This window comes from Myotis myotis, unplaced genomic scaffold (assembly GCF_014108235.1).
Source record: "Myotis myotis isolate mMyoMyo1 unplaced genomic scaffold, mMyoMyo1.p scaffold_m19_p_3, whole genome shotgun sequence".
In the NCBI taxonomy this organism is placed as follows: Eukaryota; Metazoa; Chordata; class Mammalia; order Chiroptera; family Vespertilionidae; genus Myotis; species Myotis myotis.
The window spans coordinates 195,164,755-195,192,443 of record NW_023416335.1 but is presented as its reverse complement, the minus strand read 5'-3'; the positions used below and the strand labels follow the sequence as shown (position 1 = coordinate 195,192,443).

Genomic DNA, 27,689 nt, shown 5'->3' with positions numbered 1-27,689 from the left:
TGAGTCTCAGTTCCAAGCCTTCATCTTTCTGTGCCCAAGCCTCATCTCTTGTCCCGAGAAGGCTGTTATCTAAACATGTAACTGAGCCCATCAACCTCCTGCAGAATCTACTCATAAAATTATTTTCTGGTTTTCAGTGCCCCTTTCTATTTTGACCCCTGGGACTTACCTTACTGTCTAGTGAACTATGCAATGTACTTGAAGATACTTGTTTAATTCTGTCTATAATTCCTAGGTGTTTTTGCAGCAAGAGGGTTTTCTGATCACCTAATTTGCTGCTTTTCCAGAAACCCAGGTCTCTAAGGATATCTTTTTAACATCAAAGGATTTCAAAGACCCCCCACACACCCACATTCTATCATCACTACCACCATCGTATTATCATCGTTATCACCACAACTAACATTTAATTAAAACGTGTTCTAGGTACTAAGCTATATGCTTTACATAAGATTAACTTTTAAATTTCCACAGTCCTATGAGATAGATACTCCTTAGTTGTTATAATTTTATTATCCATCTGTTGAAAAAATAGCATCACATGTTCAGTATAACTTTCAAATAGCATTTTACATAATTATAATAGCAGCTCAGATTTTTTAAATATTTGCCTGTATATATATGCAAGATACATCATTTATCTCACCTACAGGCTCTGCTAGGTAAGCATATGGATTTTGGACTGTCTTGACAATACATTATCACTCCTTTCCCCTCTTTACTCCCCCCACATGGGTCTGAAACCCTAGGTTAAGATCCAGTTCTCTATATGAAACATAAGGGAAAAGCTGAAGAGCTACCATATGCCAGGTACTGTTTCCACAGTGTTACCAATATCTTGTTTAAATTGTACAACTTAAATATTACCATTAGAGTAGGTAGTATAGTTATAATTTTACAGATAAGGATACCAACATTAAAAGAGATGAAATTATTTATCCAAGATCACACAAGCAGTCAATCTCAGAGTCAGACTCAACTCCAGGTCTCCCAGCACTAAGTGTGCCCTTGACCACACCAGTGAATCACCTCGACTGCATCGACCATGTGCCCCAGTGTAGCTGGGAATGTTGTATATTGCACAATTTTAGGGGATGCCATTTACACTGTTGACATCAGACTTGCATATTTATCTTGACAGTTTCCCATCAGATGACAGTAAATCATCGCAAGGACAGAGCGCATTTTTCTAATTTAAATAACAGCAATAGTTCATAAGGGATGTTCAGTTTTTTGTTGTTGTGGGAAAGTGGACATCTCCTAAGAAAACCATTTCATTTTAGTGGCAATAGTTGCCAGAAATTTTCCATCACAAGCCAAAACCAGCACTTTGGAACTTCCACTAGTATTCCCATCTCTACCTATAAGGCCTTAGAGCAGTGGTTCTCAACCTTCTGGCCCTTTAAATACAGTTCCTCATGTTGTGACCCAACCATAAAATTATTTTCGTTGCTACTTCATAACTGTAATGTTGCTACTGTTATGAATCGTAATGTAAATATCTGATATGCAGGATGGTCTTAGGCGACCCTGTGAAAGGGTCATTCGACCGCCAAAGGGGTCGCGACCCACAAACCGCTGCCTTAGAGAGTGAGAACCAGTCTACTAAGCCAGTGATTCTCAAATTCTTGTGTCTTAAGAATCCACCTGGGAACTTTTAAGAGGAACATATCTGAATTAAGAATTTTTAAAAACATCACACCTGAATTTATGATTCAATATGTCTAGAATGGAAACTAGGAAGCTACAGATTTGACATGCACTATAAGTAATCCCTGAAAACACCATTGGCAGACAGTTATTAGGCCTCCTCAATCTCTTAATGCAGTTCAAACAATCTCTGTTTTTAATTTAAGATTTCTTAACTCTAGCTCTCTTCACAAGACAAAATACAGTGTAAAGAACTCGAAAATTCTACAGCAAAAGGTAGGAAAATGGCCCTGTAGTTCTAATGTATGTAGAAACCATAAATTGTCAAAGTTTAAATATTCAAAATTACCTTTATAATTAACCATTATACATTTACAAAGTTAATATTATTCAAAAATTAAAATTCATGTTTTTAACTATTTTAAAATATATCTTGTAAGACCTGTAATATTGGAAGAACTTCACGGCCCTCGCTTGGAGTCCCAAATAATTCACTAGTCTTTTTACTTAAAGATGTGTCTGAAAAGAGAGAGAGAGAGAGAGACTTATTTGGATTTTGATTGGGAAAAAACAACTTATGATATTTTTACTACAATCAGAAACAGGAATTTTCACAGATCATATAAGACATAATAATAATGGCATTGTGGACAGGGAGAGAGAGAGAGAGAGAGAGACACTGAGGTATGTGCTGGTGAAATGACATAATGTTTAAAACACTTCAGGAAAAAAGAAAGTGTTGCAGAGAGAAATGAAATAAGATTGACAAGATGTTGATAATTATTAGTACTGGATGATGCATACATGGTGATTTATTTCATCTCTCTACTTTACATTTGAAATTCTGCATAATAAAAGTTTTACAAAAGAAAAAAAAAACATTTAAAACAGGACATTTCAAAAAAAATGTGATTTGAGGCCATTGCTTGTGTTAGTTAGCCAGACACCTCTAACCAGTGGTTCTCAAACTTTAACACATACCAAAATCACCTGGTAAGCCAATAAACACTAGAAAGGTCCAGGCTTGTTGAAGTAGAATAGGACCTGGGCCTTACAGTTTTAACAAATTCCCAGGTGATACTGATACCGATCGAAGTGTGAGAACCATGACTAAAACTCCACCTGCAAAGCCCTGTTTAACAACAGAGGACAGGCAGAGCTGGAAACTTGTGGTAGGAACCAAAAATATCATGGTGACTAAAACATGCTCTCTTCAAAAAACATACACTCTATCAGGAAATGGAAGAGCAGGATGCATAAAAGGGAATTAAAGGAGAAAAGAACAGAAAAGAGGAAGAATGAGGAAGGGGGGAACAGGTGGTGATGAGGAATGGAGAAGAAATATATAGTGTAAGACAGTTTCATCTGCTATCGATTCATACAGCATATAACTATTTTTAACATTCACTTGGTTAAACCTATATCTGTCTCTGATGATAAATCATCGATGAAGCACAATATTGAAATGTCTAGTTTCCATTAAAAAAAATTATCTTGTATTCCAATTTGTACTGCTCTATTCATATGTGTATATGTGCATTAATATGTAATTCATCCTTTTTATTCAATATTCTACCTTGAGTTCTTTTAAATTTTCCTTTCGGGTTTCCTAAAGTCTCCAATATTTCACTTAATCGTAATGCGACCTCTGCCACCACTATAATGTCAATCTCTTCCGTTTTGTAGCAGTGAATTACTTCATTTATTTGCCACAGAAGATAAATCCACTGAAAAGAGAAAATATACAGCAAAATCAAATTAAGGTATATTACATTGTAGACAGAGTCACACTGTTCAAAACTTAGAACTTCCTTGAAATCCACACCTACTAATTATATTGAAATGTTATACTAGTACAGGTACCTCCTCCATATTAGTGCATCTTAATTATAAATAGTATAAAATTCAATGACCCTAAAGAAATTATTTTTAATAATCAATATGTTTATGTAAATTTATAAAGAAGATCTACTTAAGCTTCTGGTCTGCATATGTATAACCATAAGAAAAATGTATCATGTTATTTTCATTTATCAGTGAAGATTTTATGTATCAGTGAAGATTATCTTCAAAACTCTGAGTCCCCTTCCTAAAAGGAGCTGTTATATTCACTATCGAAGCCCTCCAAATTATTTCTAGTTCCATGGCAGGCACCTTGAATACTGTCTTTGATGCCTATAAATTCAAAGCTCAGCACAAAATAAGCCATCACACTTTGGGAACTAAGACGAGAAAATACTATTTATGCAGCCACATCATTACTTCATCAGAGCATCTGATAAAATCATGCCCAGGCATCCTAATGTAGCTCATCTCAGCAAGCCTCAGAATCCCAGGAAACTGTTATTGCTAAAATATTTTCTCCTGCATTTCCAGGTTATCATATTTACCTGCTCAACTTTTACCTTCCCATGAAATAGCTCCTTATTTACTGGTAGTCTAAATATATTATTGCAGAAATAAACCTAAAACTCCTTACTTATTTGTATTTTCTAAGATTAAAGTTCTCAGTAAATTTACCCAAGCTCATTTGACCTTAGAAACATACTTATTCCTCCCTTAAAAACCTGAAACACCTCCCCACTCCCCAAAACTAAATTGGGGCAGGAGTTCAGGGAATACACTTAAAAGTTGACACAGCAATATATTTACAAAATGGTAGTTATGCAGGTGGAATAACAGGGACAATTGAACTATCACAATTTAAATTAGCAATAACAAAAAATATGTTAAAGGAAAAAAATAAATACTTTGTTAGTACTGATTTTCTGGGTGAATTTTGAATAGTCAATCCTGGATATATTGAGCCGCTGAATTCCTAATTTGCATTTCTGCCATAAAAACATTATCATGTCCACCACAATTTCTTTATCAGGCTGAACATTCTGAAAATAAAAATGAGAAAGTAAATTTTCAAGAATAACAAGACATATAGATGACATTTAATGTGTTGAAATCCTAACCCTCAATGTAATCTCATTGGGAGGTGGCTTAGGAGGTAATGAGGCATGAGGGGGAAGCCCTCATTAATGCTAGGTCACAGGGAGAAGACAGCCAGCTGTACACCAGGAGGTGAGTCCTCACCAGACACCAAGTCTGCCGGTGCCTTAATCTTGAATTTCTCAGCCTCCAAAATTGTAAAAAATAAATGTTTGTTGTTTAAGCTGTCCAGTCTATGGCATTTTTCGTTATAGCAGCCTGAACAGACTAAGACATAAACCAAATCATTAAATCCTCACAACAATCTATGAAGTGAGTACTCTCTCATTATTCCAACTTTACTATCATCTCCAGATGAGCAAACTGAAGCAAAGAATATTAACTGTACTTCCCAAGATGAAATGAATAGAAAGGAGCAGAGCTGGGATTCAAACCCATACAGTCTAGTTCCAGAGACCTCAGTCTTAACGAATGTGCTAGACTGTTTCTGTCTCTCTAAAAAGAAGTCTCAAACATTTTTAGGCAAGTACATAAACCAAATTTGAAATGTTTATATATATCTTTCTTTTTTAAATTCCTATATTATAATAATAAAAAAAATGGGGGGGGGTGGTTAACTAGTAAGAGGAGAGGGAGCGGGAGGTGGGAAAGGATATAGACCAGGCAAAAGAGACATGAAGAAATTAAACAAAATATCACATACTTATATATCTGAACTAGAAGATAACAATTTTATGATTAAAACACAAAACTGAGCTCCTTTGGGGGAGCTCTAAGATTAATTTGTATATGTATCACCTTAGTACAGTGTTTGGGCACATAACAGAGATAGATAAGTGTTGATTGAATTGAACTGAACTGAACCAAAACGGGCATGATTTTTTAAAAAGCAGACAGATAAAAATTCCTTGTCCTTTTCAGCCTTGTTTAAAACTTTTGGGTTTAGCTCTCTCACTATAATCTTTATATTTGCTACCAAATATCTTTCTTTCAAAAATTAACCTGTTGCAGGTTATAACCTAATCTAATAAACCCAGAAGAAATAGAAAATACTATAACAGTAGATCATCTCAAGTCCCTCACTGTTTCACTTACCTGAACAAAAGTTAATAAAACGCTCTATAATTGTGGTTTTCAAACTTTTTTATAACAGTAAAATCAAATTTTCCAAATAAAATTCCATCAGAATCTCAACTAATTAAAACAGGCCATGATATTACTACCCAATCTGGGCTCCCGCGGAACCGCAGAGAAGGCCTAGAGATCCTGAAATTCAGTGTTAAAATTAGTACTGTACTATTTTTTATTTAAACATTCATACCCATGAACAGGTCATTTCTAAACACTGGCCATGGTGTATAAAGTGATACCAGATGATAACCAGGCTTTGTACTCAGGAACTGAAAAGCAGTGTGTTACCAAGGATATAAACTCCTCATTAAAAACACTAATTTCCTTCATTATTAGAAACTAGAGGTCTGGTGCACAAAATTCATGCCCTGGGTGGGGGGGCATCCCTCAGCCCAGCCTGCACCCTCTCACGGTCTTGGAGCCCTTGGGGGATGCCCGACTGCTGCGGAGGCAGGAGAGGCTCCCGCCACTGCCACTGCGCTCACCAGCCATAAGCCTGACTTCTTCTGAGCGGCACTCCCCCTATGGGAGCGTACTGACCACCAGGGGGCAGCTCCTGCATTGAGCATCTGCCCCCTGATGGTCAGTGTGCATCACAGTGACCAGTCCTTTGGCTGTTCAGTCAATTTGCATATTAGTCTTTTATTATATAGGATATAGGCAGCCTAAAAATTTCCCAAAAAAGAAACAGATTGACATCCAAAATGATGACTATAATAAAAAGAGACTTAAAATTATGTCAGGATAAAAATACCTTATTATAAAGATTAAAAAATATATAGAATTTTGGAAAGGTTCAATTCCTGTGAGATTTAACTCTCACTTTAAATTAAAAATAATAGCCTCCTTTGATACTATTAAAAATTACCCAAATAGCTATTTCACCTGGGAAGAGTTGCAGACACAGGAATACAAGGCTGCTCCTAAATGGAAAACATCATCTGAAAATCCAGAATTCTTCATATAAGTATCTCAATTCATAAAGTAAAGGAAAATAAAACAAAAATCATTTATAAAATATCAAATAGAAAAAGCACAGAAACAGAAATTTTACAAAAATGATACAACTGATATCTAGGCAAATACTATGTCAATAAGACACTTAGCGGTTCTCAACCTGTGGGTCGCGACCCCTGAAAATACATCCTGCATATCAGATATTTACATTACAATTCATACATTAGCAAAATTACAGTTATGAAGTAGCAACGAAAATAATTTTATGATTAGGGGTCACCACAATATGAGGAACTGTATTAAAGGGTCACAGCATTAGGAAGGTTGAGTTTAGATGCTTCTATATGAAAACTAATCAAACTGGGCTGTTATTCAATTAAAACTGACTATCATCATCATCATCATGAATCTACAATCTGTATGGGGACCATGGAAGTAAAGAAGCTTATAATATTAAAACATATATGAAATATGGCAATTGAAATAAAAATAACAAAAATATCTATTCAGAAACCGCTAGAAAAAAAGTGTATCATTACTTGGTACAAATTATTTACCACAACTGAGCAGCCACACAATGCCTTAAGAACACGATAAACCATAAAAAATGGGATTAAATAATTCTCATTGGTCTAAAAAAAATAGAGGCTGCAGATTTTCAATTATATAAACAATAACTTTTAAGACTTGGAAAACTCTGCATGTATATTTCCCTTACCAAACTAATGGCTTTTGCTCTACTGCCCTGCTGGTCTCTCACCTACCAACCAAGGCAATCGCTAAGTAGAACCTCCTTCTGCTACTCAAAACCTACTGTTCAGAATAAAATCCACCATCCTTACAAGGTCTAGGATGCTGCAAGATCTGGCACCCAGCTATGCCTCTGACCTCATCTCCTCACATTTTCAAATTCCACAGCCACCACCAGTGCACTCCAGACACACGTACCTCCTTGCTATATCTTCAACAACCAAGCACACTCTCACCTCAGGACCTTTGTACTTCCTACCCTGCTGCCTTGAACATTCTCTCACCTCACTCTTAAAGTGCATGTTTTATCAGATAAAATTATCTTAATATTTCAAAAAGGCAAATAAATACTCACCGGGAAAAGCATTCTTTTTAACATAATAGGATGCCTGTCCTTCTTTGTAGTTTTCCAAAGGGAAGACCAAACCTTTGTTCCTCTTTATATTGACTAGAGGTTCCATTGCAAAAAGAAGAGTTAAATCCTTCTCTGCTTTCTTTGACTCTGGGTCATCCTGTGTCTAAGTGAAGTAAACCCCCCCCACACATACACACACAGTAATTAGCAATTCAATGTCATCTTAACAATATAAAAACAAATGAATGATTTTGCACATATTACCTGGAGAAAATCAATAAGCTGTCCAGCTGCTGATTCAAATAAGTTCCATTCTTCATAGTTAAAAGCTAATTTTGTAAATTTCACAGCAGTATCGATAGAGATCATATTTTTTCTTTCTATAATAAATTGCAGAAGGGAAGTTTTTGGAAAACTAAGCATTCCATCTACAGCAGTATTTGACACTAGGAAAGGAAAGAGAGGTTGGAATGTCATTCATGCAAAGAAGTATTTAATAAATATTAACTACCAGACACTGCCAGGCACTAAGGAGACAATGGGAAAAACACACAATCCAGGCCTTCACAGAGCTTACACTCTATGGGGAAGAGGGGGGCAAGAAATAATTCAGGGTGCTGTGGGGACAAACTGAAAGGGCATCAAACACAAGGATTAAGGTATGAGAGTAGTGAGGGAATGTCAAATATAGAGAATTCGTAAAGTTAAATAGTCAAATAGGCAGCTAGATACTACAGACTGAAAGTTCGGGAAAGAGATTTAAAATAGGAATATAGCTTGTACAGTCATCATGATTTATCCACAGTAAATGACAGGATCAGTCATGGACAATGGACAGCTGCCTAGGACAGAACAGTAAAGAACACCAACATGAAAGAGAAGGGAGGCAAAAGGCAGCAAAGAAGAAGGTTTAGAGAGAAAGGACTAATCAACTGCAACAAATACTGAAGGGGAAAATGCACTGAAAGGTGACCCTTGCACTGGGCAATAAGGTTGTCATGGCATTCTCAGTAGAGTGCTGGGGACAGAAGACGGCTTATATACATGTAGGAAGAAAAAACTGGGGACAGTGAAAATAGACAATTCCTCTAATAAATCTGACCATAATAGGAAGAAGAAATACAGGGAGGAAGTTGAAAGGGAACATGAAGGAACCATTTGGAAAGATTAGGTTTAAAGACCTAAAGAGGAAGAGAAGAAACATCCCTTGCATTTTAATAAGAGGCAGTGGAAATGATGGGTGCAGATGAAGGCAAATGTTCATGTCTGGGTGAGTGAGGTCAAGGGAGTTGTCATCTGAGATCTTGTATTTTCCTTGAGATGAGCCCAAAGGCTCCCTGCCCTAACGTGGGCATGTGCACACAAGTATACACACGCACACGCGCACACACACACACACACACACACACACACACATCCTAAGCTCACTTAGAAGTGCACAAACTAAGGTTGGGGCCTTAGCTTTCACCGCTCCTTCCAGGTGGACATTATCGCCAAATCAGCTGGTGTTCCAAAGCAACAGAAGCTAAGTTCATAAGCAAAGAAAATTAAAAGCACAAATGCCTTTAAACAAAGACCACGGACAACAATATCCTTTACCAGAGGAAGCATAAAAATGGAACAGAGCGAACTACTTAAGGAAATAAGAGAATATTAGGAACATGAAGCAAGAATAAACGGTTGTAAAAAGAGAATCAAATGGATATTTGGTATAAGCTATATTATTATTGAAACAAAGACTTCAATAGATGGGTGGAATAGAACAGTGAGAATCAAAGAACAAATTAGTGATATAGAAAATCAGATTGAGAAAGCTTCTCTGAAGGCAGTGTAAAGGAATAAAAATGAAAATAATAAAATAAATAAGTATGGAAAGGGAATGTGTTAACATTTGTCTATTAGGACCTTGGAGAATTAAGAAAGGTAAACATAATGAAAAGAATGAAGAAGTAACATGAAAAATTAAAGATGTAAGAGATCAAAGTACCTCCTGTAATACTAATACCACCCCTAGACCCAGTATAATGAAATGTAAGAACATAATAGAAAAGAGAAAAATGTAAAGCCACATCTATAAAATAACAAGATTTAAACACACAGGCTTCTCAACTCCATATGCAAAACTATGGAGAAATGCCTTTAAGTTTTTTAAAGAAACAAACTTTTAAGCAAAATATCATATCTTGCAAAACTATTTAAAAGTTCTCAGAGTTTGTATTTGAGCAAAAAGAAATTAATTTATAAAGAAGCAGATGACTGGATTTAAAAAAACTATGGTACATTTACACAATGGAATACCACACAGCTGTAAAAAAGAAGCAACTCTTGCCCCACCAGCATAGCTCAGTGGTTAAGCATTGACCTATTAACTATGAAGTCACAGTTCAATTCCTGGTCAGGGCACATGCCCAGATTGTAGGCTCAATCCCCAGTGTGGGGCATGCAGGAGACAGCCAATCAATGATTCTTTCTCATTGTTGATGTTTCTACTTCTCTCTCTCTCTCTCTCTCCCTCTCTCCCATTCCTCTCTGAAATCAATAAAAATTATACAAAAAAAAAAAGGAACTCTTACCCTTTGCAACAGCATGGATGGACCTGGAGAGTATTAGGCTAAGTGAAATTAGCCAATCAGAAGAAGGCAAAGGTCATATGATCTCATTAATATGTGGAATCTAATGAACAAAATAAACTGATGAACAAAATGTAAGCAAAGCATGGGAAACAGACTGACAGTGCCCAAGGGAATGTTGAGGAAGGGTAACTGGATAAAGAAGTTGAAGGGATTAGCTAAAGAACATATATGCATATCCCATGGACACAGACAATAGTGTGGTGAAGGCCAAACGAGGGGGAGGCAGGGATAGGTGGAGGTGGGCAAAGACAGGAGGGGGGGATTGGGAAAGTCTGCAATAATGTCAACATTTAAAATTTTTAATTAAAAAATAATTAATTAACAAAAAATAGTTTGGATGGAAAATTATATCAACACCCAAACTATTACCATCAAAGGTATTGAGAAAAAAAAAAAGAAGCAGTCAAAAGGGGGAGTAAGGATGAGGAGAAAACCTTAATATATTTGCTCTATCCAAACTGTTCCACACCAGCCAGGGCAACTGCTATTACCACTTTCATTCCATGTTTAATTGGAGTTCCTATCCAGTGTAATAAATCAAGAAATATATGAAAAAATAAATAAAAATCTTAAGAATTAGAAAGAAATATAATTGACATTATTGACAGAATGATTATATATATAAATCTAAAAGAAAATCGACTGTTATTTGAACTACCCATTGAGTTTAACAAGTTTAATGAATTCAAGATCAATAAAAATTGGATATGAGCTTATGTGTGAACTACCACACCAAAAACTTCTCTTACTCCTGTTCTACAATAAAATATTATCTTAACAACGTATTTACTTATTAAAAGTTCTCTTCCTGCCAAAAACAGTTCTGAGACAACATCACGAATTTCTACTTCATCTGTAACAACAGGTCCAGTTTGCAGTGTTCGCCTATTTGAATCAGAAAGAGCTTCCAAGACAGCCAGAAACCGGGATGCAGTGCTATCAAACATCTCATCCAACAACCGTTCTGTGACAGTACGTGGCCATGGCAACTGTAATTAAAAATATATATATGTATATATATATAGTCTGATATTATTAGGCAAAGATAAGTAAAATATGCTTAATTAATGCTAAAAGGAGAGTGGTTGGCCTGTCAATGAGATGGCTGCTTTTATGATTTTCATCTTTTGAGGTGTTACTCCATTAAAGTTTATGTCATGTTGCCATTACATCAAAGACTTTGCTATTTCTTTATATGCTTTCATTTCCAAGCAGCATAAAACGGCTCTGTATTACTATCTTTTTATTAGGGCAATGCCAATCTCCATATGCTTTGTGGTACCTTAACTACAGCCTTTAGGAACTGATACTCAAACTTTGGTTGCCTAAGAATCTCTCAGGAATGCTTTTAGATTCACAGACCACATCTCGAGGTTCAGGGGGGCTGGTGTGGGACATTTTTAATAAGCACTGCAAGAAAATCTAATGCAGGGTCCTCAAACCCAAATTTGAAACAATATTTCATAGCATAAATAACTAGTCTTATGTTAGTTAACTCTAAAGAAAAGTTGAGCAGCTGTGTACTAATAAGCTAGTGATTGTGTGAGACCTGTGTGAATCCCCAGCCACTCTGCCTTGTATCAGCCCAGGATGATTTCACCTCTTACAGATGGCTTGCCTCTGCACTGTATCCTCTCTGACAAATTACCTGTTCTCTGTATTTAGATTACCAGGAAATAAAAAAAGCCGCTCTAGCTGGCTTTCCTAGAATCCATGTCAAGTTAGAACATACTGTCATTTCCCCCATGATTCCTTTGTTACTTTCCTCTTCTTGGAGCAAAGTCAGAAAGACAGAAAAAGAAAAGCAGGAATAAAACCCCAATAGATTATAGTGAACTTGTTTTTTTTTAATATCATAGCAAAATTAGCAAAAAGAATAGAAAATTTATCAGAGCAATATATGAACACCAAGTAAAGGATTTTAAAATATAAATATTTAGAAGTTCTGCCCAGCAGGTATGACTCAGTAGTTGAGGATCAACCCATGAACCAAGAGTCACTGGTTTGATTCCCAGTCAGGGCATAGGCCTGGGTTGCAGGCTCAATCCCCAGTATGGAATGTGCAGGATGCAACCAATCGATGTTTGCCCTCATTGATATTTCTAGCTCTCTATTCCTCTCTCTTCCTCTATCTCTAAAATTCAATAAAAACATACTTTTTAAAAAAAGATCTATAAAAAAGATTTAAAGTCAAAGTAATAAAAAATGGACTGTCAAGCATGACAAGCAAAATATTATCATCTATAAAAACAACGAGCCCTGGCTGGTTTGGCTCTGTGGATGGAGCGTCGGCCTGTGGACTCAAGGGTCCCAGGTTCGACTCCAGTCAAGGGCATGTACCTTGGTGTGGGCACATCCCCAGTGGGGGGTATGCAAGAGGCAGCTGATCGATGTTTCTCTCTCATCGATGTTTCTAACTCTCTATCCCTCTCCCCTCCTCTCTGTAAAAAATCAATAAAATATATTTTTTAAAAAAACAACGAGCTCATTCAAGTATATTTTAAAAATTAAAATCTCTAGTAGAAAGATAAGATTATCTTTCAAAGACTGAAAGATAATTCACCAAAAAAAGAAAACAAAGAGTAAACACAAATATAAGGAAAAGGTGAATCTGAAAAATAAAATTTTAAAAACCATTTTATAAAACTGAATTATAAAAAACTGATAATATCAAAATGGTAATAGCTTGTGGCAAAATTGGTACATGCAGGTTGTCATCCTGGAGAACTCCTTTTTGGAAATTAATTTGGCAATATATATCAAGGAAGTCACAGTTCAATTCCTAGTCAGGGCACATGCCCAGATTGCAGGCTTGATCCTCAGTAGGGGGTATGCAGGAGGCAGCCAATCAATAATTCTCTCTCATTATCAGTGCTCTTATCCCTCTCTCCCTCGCCCTTCCTCTCTCTGAAATCAATTATTTTAAAGCAAATAAATAAGTAAATAAAGGTAGCAGCTAATATGTACTGAGGACCTACTATGTGCCAGGAACATAACATTCTAAGGGCTTTATCTATATCTCATTTGATCACTACCATTATTTCCTCCGTAATACTTATGATGAACTACAATTATTTTATTTGTTATGTAATTTCTCCACTAGAATGTAAACTCTATCTATCTAATTTACACAGCAGGTACTTTAAAACATATTTATTGAATGAATCACTAAAGTGTCAATCATTAGGAGTCGGAATTAGTAGTCCTTTAAAAGAATCCTTTGAAAGACAAAATGATTTACTGTGAGTTATTAACTGACTTACAAACTCAAAACTGTTTTATAAAATAAATGTAATGCGTATTGAGATTACTTTCTCTTATAGGAAACACAATACAATTATTTTGTACACATAAAGCAGGACATTATGCAAACTATGTCAAGATAATATACTATGACTTTATAAAAAGGGCTATGTTGACTATTGTCTATAAAAAGTACCCACTAAACAATTATAATTTTTTCCTAAAAAGATATACCATCAGAACTTTCCATATAATAATTATCTTAAGGGAAACCAGGAATAAATGATTTTAATGTAATGTTATCTAGAATTTTAAACATTTTTCTTTGAAAATATATTTTATTTTTATACCAGGATGATTATAAATTGAGTCCTAATAATATGCTAATTAGTAACAGTCTTGAAGCTTTGAAAACTTAAATTTGGTTTGCTCAGAGGAAAAGAAAAATGCTATTGAGAAAAAAAAAGAATTATCCCCTGTTCTCTTACAAACACGATAGCATTACTACTTAACAATACCAGATGCAGGCAGTTCAGCAGCTCATCCATGAAATTATCATTTGGCAAGTTATCTACCCCCCACCCCCCTCCAATTATACATCACTGGTTGGTAAGGGATATTATTTTAAAAGGCGATATGAAATATACTTCTGGGCTCAGTCATCAATATATCATGGACAAGTAGCAATAGACAGCTACAATGTCCAAATAAAATCTGGATTTACATATTAATTTATTTAAAACTTTTAAAAAGGGAGAATCACTCCTAAATGTTACAAGAAGAAATGACTTAAGAAAACAGCACTCACTGCAGTAGTGAGAAAGTACTGGATTAGAGACCTGGGTTCTAGTGCCAGTGCTGCCAGCAGCGGCCTCGTGACCTTGAGCCAGTAATTTACGTACTCTGAGATTTATTTCCCCATCTGTAATAGACAGGGATTGAACCACATGCTTTCTAGAATCTCTTCCATACCCTAAGATTCTACCACTCTCCTGTCAGAAACTGCTCATCGTCCTCCCCCTCCCCGCCATTTTCAGTCCCTGCAAAGAAACTCGCACAAGAGAATTTATGACCACCAAAACAGTCAGGGAAGGCTTCAAATAAATACAGAACTGGCCTTAAGGAATACTGAAATGCCAAAAGGCAAAGGGGAAGACAGTGGGAGAAGGAAAAAGGCAGGAGAGAGAAAAGGCAGAGGACCCCACAGGCATAACTAGGTCCCAGGCCCCTCCTGTGATAGCCCTTAGCGCTGTTGGCCAAATACGCTTGTGGCTGGAAGGGGGACCGTGTGACAAGGTTTGATATGTGAAAAGCAGAAACTGCTGTCAGTTCCACTCCGAGGCCTGTGAGTCTGAACCTCTCCCAGGATCTTCTTCAGCCTCTTGCCCTTTAAAGTCACAAAACTGCGACTGTGCGAAGGTATAAAAGCTTTGAGAAAAGGGCGAAGTGACGTCGTACCCACACTGGGAAGGCATTCTTCTCTTTATTTGCCATTGGTGCAGAGAATACTAGTAAGGTGCAGGGCTTAAGATACAGAGGTATATAACACAAATATGCCACAAAAAGAGACTGAAAAAGAAAAGACATTCTTACTTACAGTTTGTACTTCCTTTAAGTTAACTCTTACTTTGGGTCTAAAGAAACTTCTGTTTTTTCTTCTCGATTCAAATACTGCTCTTTTGAAGATCATCACTGCCATCTGCCTCAAAGAGAAGAATCATGTGTGAAGTAACAGTGGGATGCAACCACTAATATAAAGTATCTCATCAACTACAGAGTGCAGTACATTTCTTTTATTTCGTGAAATTTTGATACCTTTATCGTGGCCTCCCTGTAATATCTCTTGGATTCTTCTGGTGGTTCTGAGGAGCCCATTAATTCCAGTTGCCTTAATTCATCAATTTTAGCTAAACCACGCCGAGCAAATGTCTATATGTAATTAAAATAAATTTAATTCACAATTAATAAGAGAGTAGTGATTAAAAATATATCAAGACATTTGATAAAAATGTATCAAGTGTATGTTTCATTCTCCCATACATTGGACTTAGTTGGTGAATTAAACTCTAGGCTATACTACTCTCTATAACACAGGAGCTATCCAGTCTGTCATTTCCTATAAGCACCACTAAATTATGTAGATCTAAAGTTAATAAACTGTCAGATATGCTCACTTTATGAAATAATAAATTTTAAAAATAAGGAAAGTAAAATTCTGATATAGGTATTTTCAGTACCTTCCTGATACAAAATAATACTGAATGAAAAAAAAAAACTAAATAGGGGAGGAGGCAAATTGCATAGAAGAATACAATGAGGAAGGAAAGATAACGGAAATCTTACTCAGAAGAGCAGCAAAGAAGGTGGAAGTGAATCTCTATATATAAAAAGCCAGCGACCTTAACGCCTATAACGACCATAATGACCGGTCACTATGATGCCTACTGTGGCCAACCGGGCCGATCAGGGGGTGGGGCCAGCCAGCCTGCCCCTGATCAGACGCTCCCACCCCAATCAAGAGCAAAGAGCGGGCTGACAGCCAAATGTCTCCTCCCTTCCCCGAGCCGGCCTGCCCCCGGCTGCACTACCCCATCCCAATAGGGGGCAGGGATGGCCAGCCAACCTCCTTCAGCCACTCCCCCTGCCAGCCCCGCCCCAGATCGATCCCCCAACTCATCAGGGGCAAGGCCTACTGGCCAACCACCCATGGCCCCTTCCCCAGGCCGCTAGACCCCGATCGGAACCCCCCACCCCATTTGGGGGTAGAGTCAGCCGGCCCACCACCCACAGCCCCTCCCCATGGCTAGCCCTGCCCCCAATCGAACCCCCAACCCCAATCGGGGATGGGGTCCGCTGGCCAATCGCCCGCAGCCCCTTCCCCCAGCTGGCCCGGCCCTGATTGGGCCCTGATCGGGGCAGGCTGTCCAGCCAACCTCCTGTCATCTCCTCCTCCCGACAGGCCCAGCCCTGATCCACCCCAATCTGGGCCTGAGCAGCTGGACCGCACCCGTGCACAAATTCGTGCACTGGGCCTCTAGCAGAAAATAAAGGAGAGAGAAGAAAGTAGAGCAAAGAGATAACAGAATGGAGAAGCCAAGCAAATTCCTGCAAATTAAGCCTGGGACTTTTGTATTTGCTTCATTTCAATTTTGGGGGTTTTGTTTGTTTGTGTCGGTTTCAATCTTGCCAGACTTCTAAAGAAGAAAATGCTGCTTACGTTATATTCTAAAATATTGAAATCCTCTAAATTAAAAAGTAGCATACCTCTCCATGGATAGCGGCTTGGCAGTCATAGTAGCACTGGCAGACCGCAGTGTAAAGAGTAACTCTCCATGTCAAGTACCTGATGGACAGGAGTGGGACCGAGGACTCCATACACACACTGGCCCACAGGAGATACTCTAAGGCCTTAGAAAGAAAGGGTATAATTGAATATATTTTCATGTTAAGACAATAATTGTTATTTTTATTTGATCTAATCAAATTATACGTTCTGAAACAAGTTGCTGCTGAATACTCAAACCAAAAATAATGAATCAAGAAAACACAAGCATTTAAAAAGTAAGAGAATAATTTAAAGAATGCAAAACTTCAAGTTAACCATCTTAGAATGTCTTCCTTCTTAGCTCCTAAAGTCCACCTCATTTTTATTAATATGTATCAAGTGTCAACAATAGTACAGGAACTACCTCCAACAATAAAATTTTTATTACCTGGTCTGGAACCAATGTATTATTTTGAAAATAAACTGGTATAGCAGGATAGGGAAAATGAAAAAGGCTTACAGTCTGAAGCCTGTGATACTTAGTAGAAACAGTTGAAGATTAGAATTAAATAGATCTGGGGTTCAGGCCCAAATTTATCACCTAGTAGCTGTGTCATTTTACCTCTCCAGACCTCAACTTTCTCATCTTTAAAATGGGTATTTTGGCACATCACCACAGTTTTGTTATGGAGGAGACAATATACATGGTATGCTAGGATGGTATTTGGCACACTCCATAAATAACGCCTATTTCCAGTATAATTATTCCCAAGGTATAATGTGAAATAAAATTATGGGGAAAGGGTCATCATTGCTATTTGTCTGTCTGTAGGAATATATGGAAGAACCTCTTGTGCTATTGTACCTGAGTGACTTTTCCCCACAAATCTATTGATAATTATTTTTTAACATGTCCTTCCCATAAACCCTATCCTGGGAAACACTATTTGACTACATGTATTCTGCAGTTAACTTTTTCAGTCTTTTTCCTTTCCTCAAAAATATTCTAGCCCTAGCTGGTTCGGCTCAGTGGATAGAGTGTCAACCTGCGGACTGAAGGGTCCTGGGTTTGATTCCAGTCCAGGGCACATGCCTGGGTTGCGGGCTTGATCCCTAGTAGGCAGCATGCAGGAGTCGGCCAATCAACGAGTCTCTCTCATCATTGATGTTTCTATCTCTCTCTCCCTCTCCTTTCCTCTCTGAAATCAATAAAATAAATAAAAATATTCCAAAAGCTCAAAGGGTAATTAGATTATATAGCCTTTCATTTGATTGAATACAAGAATAAATTTGGTCTGTATTCCACATATTGTTATAAAAAAGTATTACTGGGATGAAAATAAGAACCTGGGAGCTAAATATCTCAGAATATTAAATTCTAAATTATATCAATGGGGAATATCAGCCTTAACCAAGCGGGTCCTCATATATCTTCCTGGGCTATTGGATACACCCTCACTTGTCTCCCTGGTCTCACCATCGCCCTTCTTATCAGCCCCTTCCTTATACATCTTCCTTACCTCCACCATAGTTATCTCTTTAATATGCATACTGGGCTGTGCCACTCTTGTGCTCGGAACACTTCAATTGTTCTCTATTGAGTACAGGATAAAGTACAGGCCTCTTGCAGGGCATGCAAAGACAGTTCCTGCCTTCCTCCACACCCCGTGTACTCTTGACCTTGCATCATATACTTAAAGCTGGTCCAAAATGCTTTCCATCCCACAAAACACACCTCAGCGATCCAAATACATGTGTCTTTGCTCACTCTGTTCTCTTTTTCACCTGCCCTGTAAGGCTGAAACTCTACCTCCACGACTAGCAATGTTACCTTGGACAATTCACTTACACTCCATGTGCCTCAGGTTCCTCATCCATATTGGTATAACAGTAATTAGGATTGTTTGAATATCTAATAAATTACTACACACTAAATGCTTAGGACATAGTAAACGGAAGTGTTAGCTTTGGTAACGACAATGAAGACAGAGGAGGAGGAAGGGGAGCAGGAGAAGTTGGAGAAACAGGAGGAACAGAAGCAGAAGGAAGAGGAAATGAAATCAATTCACTTGTATTAATTTTAAAAGTTGATGAGTCTAAAGTAGGACTGTTATCTTCATAGAAAAAACAAACTTTGAAAAACCAAATTAAAATTTTAAAATAAAGTGTTCTTCTTTTAAAAACCTAAATACATATTATCAAAAGAAAATTAAAAGAAATAATAAAACTAAAAAGGAAATTGAAAACTATTTTAAATGCTTACATCACAACCAGGGAGATCCAAATTGAAACAATGAAATCCCATTTGTTTTTAATACATCAGATATCAAAGGTTGAAGAGACTGTTAATGTCCTGTTGGTAAAAGCATGGGCCAAAACACTGTTGGTGGAAGAGGTATTGTTGTTTTGGCAATGTTTCTATATTAAAAAGTTGAAGATATCAAAAATGAAATAAAAATGGAGAAGCCCAGCTAGCGTGGCTCAGTGGCTGAGCGTTGATCTATGAACCAGGAGGTCATGGTTCCATTCCGGTCCGGGCACATGCCTGGATTGTGGGTTTGATCCCCAGTGTGGGGCGTGCAGGAGGCAGCCAATCAATGATTCTCTCTCATCATTAATGTTTCTATCTCTCTCTCCCTCTCCCTTCCTCTCTGAAATCAATTTTAAAAAACGTTTTTAAAGAAGAAGAACCGGGGGGGGGGGGGGGAGGAGGAGGAGGAGAGGAGGAGGAGGAGGAGGAGGAGGAGGAGGAGGAGGAGGAGGAGGAGGAGGAGGAGGAGGAGGAGGAGGAGGAAGGGAGGGAGGAGGGGGGAGGAGCAGAGAAGGAAAAAGAAGAAAAACCAAATCCCAGGAAGATACACACACCATTAATCAGTTCAGCCACAGGAGGGCACTGCAACATCATTTATATCAGCCTTTGAGGGAACAACACTGAGCATTTCAAAGTTGGATTTGAAGTTTATGTAATGGAATGTGGAATAATTTGACAATTATTGTTCAAGCCAATAACTTTATAAATGAAACATAAATCAACATTTTCTTAGAATGAATAGGTTATACTGTATTCTTTAATGCTTGCTGAGTATTATACTACAGTTTTAAATGCCTTAGAAGAAATTACAAATTATACCATAAATGAAAGCAAAGTTGTAATATATCTTTGGGAAAAAAGATTTCAGAAATCTTTTTGGGAAAAAAGATTTCAGATAGATTTCATTCGATTGAATACAAGCTTAAGCTTGGTAACTTCCCTCAACACAAAAGTATTTTCCATCTGGGAAGAACCCCTATCCAGTCTTGGTCTCCAGGGTGTCTTCAAGAATACAGTGGGAGGTCAAAACATACCAACCCCTCCCATTTGCTTCTCTATTTGAGTAAGTGAGCCAAAATAGGATGGGTCGTGAGGGATGAAATTAAGTCTAATGGTATTGAGAGGCAGTGCAATGAGGCATTCGCTCTGGCCTTGGCTACACTTAACTAGATGTTCGACATTGAGCAAATTAACCTTTCTGAACCTTCGCTTCTTCATCTATAAGATGAAAGCAATAACAGTACCTTTCTCAAATTTTTGTTATACGGATAATATTAGGAAGTGAGATAATATATGAAAGTGCTTAGAAGCCTACCTAATAAATGGTAGGCATTAATTCCACAAATGATGATGGTGATGATGATGGTGATGGTGATGATGACAGTGCCAACCTCATAAGACTTAAGGCTATAAATGAGTGTTATTATGTACACAAAGCTTTCCACCTAATACCTAACACATAGTAGGGATTCAATAATAACAAATGGTAGCAATGATGCCTGGATCTTACAGTGATAGGGGTTTATATTTCTCTGGGGTTACACCAACAAAAGCCTGAGGCTATCATATTTATTTCTTCTTTTGTCTCAAGCTATAATAGAGTTGAACTCTAAAATAGCTACAGAATCAGGGTCCCTCAGACCGGAGAAGGCACAGATGTGGTTGGTTCCCTGCTACTCCCTACCTCCCCTGCCAAGGAATAAACTCACCAGCTGAAGGTTTAGAAATTTCTGGGTGAAAATTTTTAATTTCCTTGGAACTTATTATATTGAAAAAACTGAATGAATTTTATCCCAACCTTCAAATGCCAACTGTGCAACCATCCACCACTCCAAAATTCTTGCACACACACCTCCTTCCCCCCGCTCTTCCCCACCTCACTCCCATCCCACAAGACTGGGACCACAGAACTATTCTCCTTCAGCCCTTATTTTGTCAGAAAGAAATTCAAGTTCTATGAGGGGGAGAAGAGATGTCTTAGGTAGAGTTTAATAAGAAATTATTTTAAAACGACTATCATATTAAAATTCTCTCGGCATTAACAAGTACAAGCACGAACAGTTAAATTTTGGCACAGACATCTCTGCCCTTCAAAGAGCTGGCAGACAAATGCTGTAGCAACCAAACTATGGTGGTTCTGTGAAGCAGTATTTGTTGCTACAGCAAGGGCAACAGGAATATGCAAGTTCTTTTCAGGAAATCAGCTGGAACTAAATGTAGAATCACTGGAATAGTCTCTAGCCAAATTTCCATTATGCATGGGACAGTCTCCCCTCATTTTAATTCGCACTCAAAGAGCTGGCACTGTCTTGTGCAAATCACTGTCAGCAATAGAGCTTTTAAACTCGAGGAACAAAACAGAGAGTGATTTCAAAATTGTTTTCCATTAAGCATGCAAATATCCTTCCTTCCATTTTAAGTGGTATTGACTTTTAAGATACTTGGTTATGTTTGGAGAAAATAAGAAAAAAAAAGGTATCTATCCTGAGTGTTAGAACATTCAGGGTAAGGTTTTGCATGTGATAAAAAATAAAGTAGTAATGTTCCAAATGCCATTTGAATATGGACTCAACGTAAGTATATTCTCCCTTCTTGGCCTACATCCTAATGCAGTTATGGCGAACCTATCACACGCGTGTCAGAGGTGACACGCGAACTCATTTTTTTGGTTGATTTTTCTTTGTTAAATGGCATTTAAATATATAAAATAAATATCAAAAATATAAATCTTTGTTTTACTATGGTTGCAAAGATCAAAAAATTTCTATATGTGACACGGCACCAGAGTTAAGCTAGGGTTTTTCAAAATGCTGACACGCCGAGCTCAAAAGGTTCGCCATCACTGTCCTAATGACTGAACAATGAATACAGGGAATAAATAGGTCTCCTAAAGACAAAAGTGCTACCAACATTGTAGGGAAATCAATAGAAACCTCAAGTTAAACCTACCAGTGAAGACTGGTGAGTAGGAATCTATACTAATAAAAGGGTAATATGGTAATTAGACCAGACATCTTCCAGACGTCCTTCCGGACAAAGGCATGGTAGCACGGGCCGAGGCAGAAGCTGTTCGGGGCAATCAGGCCAGCTGTGGCAAGCAGTTAGGGGGCAATCAGGCCAGCAGGGGGGAACGGTTAGGGGGCGATCAGGCCAGCAGGGGAGGGCAGTTAGGGGGCGATCAGGCTGGCAAGCAGAAGCAGTTAGGGGCAATCAGGTGGGCAGGCAGAGGTGGTTAGGGGCGATTGGGCAGACAGGCAGGTGAGCAGTTAGGAGCCAGCAGTCACGGATTGCAAGAGGGATGTCCGACTGCTAGTTTAGGCCCAATCCCATTTAGGAGAGGGTGCAGGCTGGGCTGAGGGATCCCCACCCCCACCCATAAATTTCATGCACCGGGCCTCTAGTCTTATTATAAAATGAAATCTCCTTACCCTTGGGTTATGACTGAAACAGAGTGAAGATGTTCTTTAACCCTAATACACTAACATTCATTCATTTATTCATTCACTAACTAGCATGTGGGCCATAAGTCAAGTGCAACCTCTTCAAGCAAAATGAAATCCAAGCTCCACAACACAATATAAATAGGGTAACCGTAGTTTATCATTCAAATCAGGACACGTTTAAGAGTGAAAGCAAGCATTATTAATAATTACTCCAGGACTACAGATATAAACCAGAACTGTCCTGAGCAAGCAAGAATGGATGATCACCCCACCTAGAGATATAGTTACCAGGTGGATGTTCAGTATCAAGTTGACAACTTTGGCTAATCTGAGAGACCAAGGGACAGCAGAGAATATCTATCAATTTTAAGAACGCTTTTCTTTCATTAATACTTTATTATCTGCAATTTTACCTATGATCATATTAAAGTAAAACTAAAAATAGTAAATCTATAATACATATTCACTAAATTTTGCTATTATATAATTCACTAAATTTTCTTTGTTTAATGTTCAATACTAACAAAAGTCTTACGAAAAATAGGAAATATAGGAGAAGATATTTTGTCAGTAAATTGCATACCTTGGAAGACTGACCAATAACCATCAGTTTTCTGCAAATGGTGTAAATGTAAACAGTACCTAAATGGAGGAAAAACTCGTTAACATGGTTTATAGTCAAATTATGAAAATTGTATATGCTAATTCCTGTGGCTTAAGTCTGTAGTTCTAAAAATAAGCAATCTCATGAGAAAGCTGGATAATGGTTAGAGAGTTATAATCATCATAATTTGTTTTGTATCCAAATCATTAAAAGAACTAATATGACCATCCTTTAAATAGGCTGACGCGGAAATCTTTAGTCTCATTATAAAAGCAGTGCAAGTTTTGAAATATACTGAACAAAAGAATATTTTTAGTAGCATAATTTATGTACCCCATGGTTTTAGTAATTCATATTAAACGTTATTGATACCCATGGTTTTCTTATGGTTGAAAAACTGAATATTTATTTCCAAATAAGATTAAAATATATATTTAATCAGCATGGCATAATACTTAACATGGAAGGAAACTCATAATAATTTTAAAATCATAACACATAATAGGTTGCATTATATTCATTCTCACTCTCATATAATATTTATCCTATTATTAAGGTATGGCCTTTGAGCACTCTAATAAAAAAGAGCATTTTCAACTCCTATTTAACATCATTCAAGCATGCTTTTTTTTATCAGATCATTAATTAAATGAGGATAGATGGCTGCTCACAGGGTTGAGGGGGGGAGGAAAGCATGTATCTCTATATAAACAAGGACATTATCATGCTATAAACATAACCAAATGTGGCAACATGCTTTAAAAAGGCATGTAATGCCCTAACCGGTTTGGCTCAGTGGATGGAGTGTCGGCCTGTGGACTCAAGGGTCCCAGGTTCGGTTCCGGTCAAGGGCATGTACCTTGGTTGCAGACACATCCCCAGTGGGGGGTGTGCAGGAGGCAGCTGATCGGTGTTTCTCTCTCATCAATGTTTCTACCTCTCTATCCCTCTCCCTTCCTCTCTGTAAAAAATCAATAAAATATATATTTTTTAAAAAAGGCATGTAATTATAATACAAGTGGTCTACATATGTCCTATAAAATATCGGATCTAAAACTCATAGCCATCAAAATTCAACAATTATGAATCTTATGTTCACATTTAAACTTTAAGCATCTGCTCCAAGACACACATCGCTTAATTAAAGCACGCCTGTAAGCATGATAAATATTAATTACATAAATCAGTGACAAAAATATTGAATAAAATCTTAAACATATATGTACAGCACCATACACTTCAGTCCTCAACATTCCAGGACTCAGCATTCTTACTGTGACTGCTCCCAGAACACGGAGCTATTTATTTCATGTGAGGTCCACCTGGGAAGAAACCATTTGGCTAGTAACAGCTCAAGCCCAACATTCTTTTTTAAAAAGTATGTTTTGATTGATTTTTAGAGAGAGAGGGAGAAGGAGAGATAGAAACATCGATGAGAGAGAAACATCATCAATCAGCTGCCTCCTGCACGCACCCTCACTGGGGATTAATTTATGCAACCCAGGCAGATGCCCTGACCAGGAATCGAACCCACCACCTCTTGGTTCCTGGGTCGGATGCTCAACCACTGAGCCATGCCAGCTGGGCAAGCCCAGCATTCTTATCTCAACTTGGTTTTGTCCACCTCTGTTCTTAATCTTAAAAATTAAACTATGTAACTGTGTTTCTTTGGGGTTTTTTGGTGTGGTTTTTTTTTTTAAAAAAAAAAAAGTCACCAAGGAAGGACATGCACAGGAAACGCATGCCTCTCCCCAAAACATGTGATTCAGGTGGAAGCTAGGAGCCTGTATAAACAAGTTAGTGACAGGAACTGGGGAATTTCAGGAGGCCTCAGGAAACTGCCCTCAAGAATGACAAGGACCCTCTGTATTTCAAAAATGTGCCTTTAACCTTGGCAGCCCTTGAGCATCCTGACTAGAACTGATCGCTTCTTAGATGGTTCAGGATCTTGGTGTGGCTCACAAATTCCCACTGCAGAAGCGTGATGGAGTGAGAGCTGGTGTAGAATGGAACATAGGCTGATTCTTTACACATTCAGGATATCTCTGGAAGTTTGTTTTGGTTTGGTTTTGACCAAATCCCTAATACGAATTTTTTGTCTTGTCATGTGATTCCTTTTCATCAAAGATGGCCATCACCAAAATAATCTATTTGAGGTTTAAATTAGTTGGGTTCAGGTTGAGAAGTAAGGTGTTATAGAATACTCATACACCCAGTTGAATTTTATGAAAGAACCAACATTGGTTACATATCTTAAGAAACCAAGGATGTCTATACATATAATAACCGGTTTAAAATAAAAAGAATGAGTGCTCAGTTTTAACTGGAAAAATTAAATGTATTTTGACAAATTGGTTAATCAATTTATTTTTTTATTACTTAAAATCCAAAGTATTAAAACTACAGAATCTTTGCATTTGCTAATCCTCTAGTTAGAATGCCTTTTCCCCAAATATTCAGATGTTTCATTCAGGTCTTTGCTCACATATCATCTCACTGAGCCTTCCCTGACCATTCTAATTAAAATTGCAGACTAACCCAGCCGGTGTGGCTCAATGGTTGAGCATTGACCCCTGAACCAGGAGGTCAGGGTTCGAGTCCCAATCAGGACACATGCCTGGGTTTTGGGCTCAATCCCCAGTAGGGGGCGTGCAGGAGGCAGCCAATCAATGTTTCTCTCTCATCATTGATGTTTCTTTCTCCTCTTCTCCTGTCCTCTCTCTGAAATCAATTTTTTTAAAAGTTAAAATTGCATCCTAGCCCCAGCCCAGGTCTGGCTCTCCCTAGGTCTTCCTCAGCTTTACTTTTCTCCGTAGCACAACCTGCCATGACCACTTTGTTTTGTTTGTTTATTGTCTCCCTGAAGCAGAATGTAACCATGAGAACAGGGTTTTCATCTGTTGCCCACTCTTGTGTCCCTAGTACCTAGAACAATGCCTGGCAATAAGTTTTGGATGAATTAATTAAAACAGGGACTGGAGTTAGTAAAAAGCTATGATATTTCCCTCCACCCAGCAATCCCGCTCCTGGGCATAGATCCCAGATAACTCTCACACAGGTCTATAAAAGGACATGAACAAGGATATTCATTGCAGAATTATGTGTGTAGCTATAGAGGTAGGGAAAACCAGGTTCTGTACTTAGGAATCTATGGATATCAAGAATACAAGTCTGTGAATAGAGTCAATGAACTAGATCTATACACAGGAACCTGGCTAGTCTAAAACCATAATATTGAGCAGAAAAAATATTTAAGAAAAAGGATAAAATCTAGAGCACGATACCACTGGTGTAAAGAAAAGGCACACACGGCCCAGTGGTGTGGCTCAGTGGTTGAGCATAGACCTATGAACCAGGAAGTCACTGTTCAATTCCCAGTCAGGGCACATGCCCAGACTGCAGGCTTGATCCCCAGTAGGGGGCATGCAGGAGGCAGCCTATGGGTGATTCTCTCTCATCATTGATAATTCTCTCTCTCTCTCTCCCTCTCCCTTTCTCTCTGAAATCAATAAAAACATATTTTTTTTAAAAAAGGAAAGAAAAACACACACCAATAAAAGGATGTAGAAGATACAGAAATCATTTACTTTTTTTTTCCCCCGAAGAATACTGGAATATATTTGTGTGTGCTCTTAAAAGAACAGCACCCAAGGACTATATCATTTCACCACTAAAGCAAGGCCTGACTGCAACACCCAAACCATGGGCCTGTCATGCTTCCTGAGCACAGAACATCTGCTCCTGCTCAGTCCCTGCCAAGACCGATGACCAACTGAGGTGGAGAGAGAGCAGCAGGTACTCTGGGGAACAGATCCTCTTGAGGATGATCAAGTACAAAAGCTTGACAATTACTGAATTTAAAACTTACTTCCAAAGTCAGCCTCATCTCTGGCAGCAAAGGTAATTTTCAATCAAATTGTCAAAAAATTATTTGGGGAGGGTGAAGAAGGAAAAGGCTAGGAAATGTATTTCAATTGCCACAGATGAGCTAAAATCCAATATGTTTTCTTTCAAGTTAGTTTTCCCTGCTCTTATGCACAGAGAACACACTGTATTATTTTCCCTTTGAGAATATGTTATTCACAGAACAACAGCAAATGACTCATTGCAACTTTTAATTGTAACTTTAAAAAGAAATTAAATTTAAATTGTAACTCTTTAAAGAGAAAAAATAAATGCTGCTTTAATATATATATATATATATATATATATATATATATATACACACACTAGAGGCCCGGTGCACAAAATTCATGCACAGGTAGGGTCCCTAGGCCTGGCTGGCAATCAGGGCCATTTGGGGCCTTCTGGCTGCCAGCCGGGGCCTTCCTTCCCCAGCTGCTGGCTGCCAGCCTGGGCCTTCCTTCATTCCATGACCACCCCCTGGTGGTCAGCACATGTCATAGT

The 27,689-nt window shown here is 37.9% G+C and overlaps 1 protein-coding gene across 1 annotated transcript in view; it reads right to left on the bottom strand.

Annotated features, from left to right (window-relative positions):
- CFAP54 (cilia and flagella associated protein 54) overlaps positions 1 to 27,689 on the bottom strand; it is a 252,382-nt gene that overhangs the window by 207,078 nt on the left and 17,615 nt on the right. The window contains exons 5-15 of the mRNA XM_036301177.1: positions 23,262 to 23,320; positions 16,924 to 17,067; positions 15,475 to 15,588; positions 15,257 to 15,358; positions 11,207 to 11,405; positions 8,048 to 8,229; positions 7,784 to 7,946; positions 6,607 to 6,692; positions 4,401 to 4,535; positions 3,227 to 3,377; positions 2,093 to 2,169 (exon numbers count right to left, since the gene is read on the bottom strand). Of these exons, the coding sequence (XP_036157070.1) occupies positions 2,093 to 2,169; positions 3,227 to 3,377; positions 4,401 to 4,535; positions 6,607 to 6,692; positions 7,784 to 7,946; positions 8,048 to 8,229; positions 11,207 to 11,405; positions 15,257 to 15,358; positions 15,475 to 15,588; positions 16,924 to 17,067; positions 23,262 to 23,320 (1,412 nt within the window). The remainder of the gene's footprint in view (positions 1 to 2,092; positions 2,170 to 3,226; positions 3,378 to 4,400; positions 4,536 to 6,606; positions 6,693 to 7,783; positions 7,947 to 8,047; positions 8,230 to 11,206; positions 11,406 to 15,256; positions 15,359 to 15,474; positions 15,589 to 16,923; positions 17,068 to 23,261; positions 23,321 to 27,689) is intronic.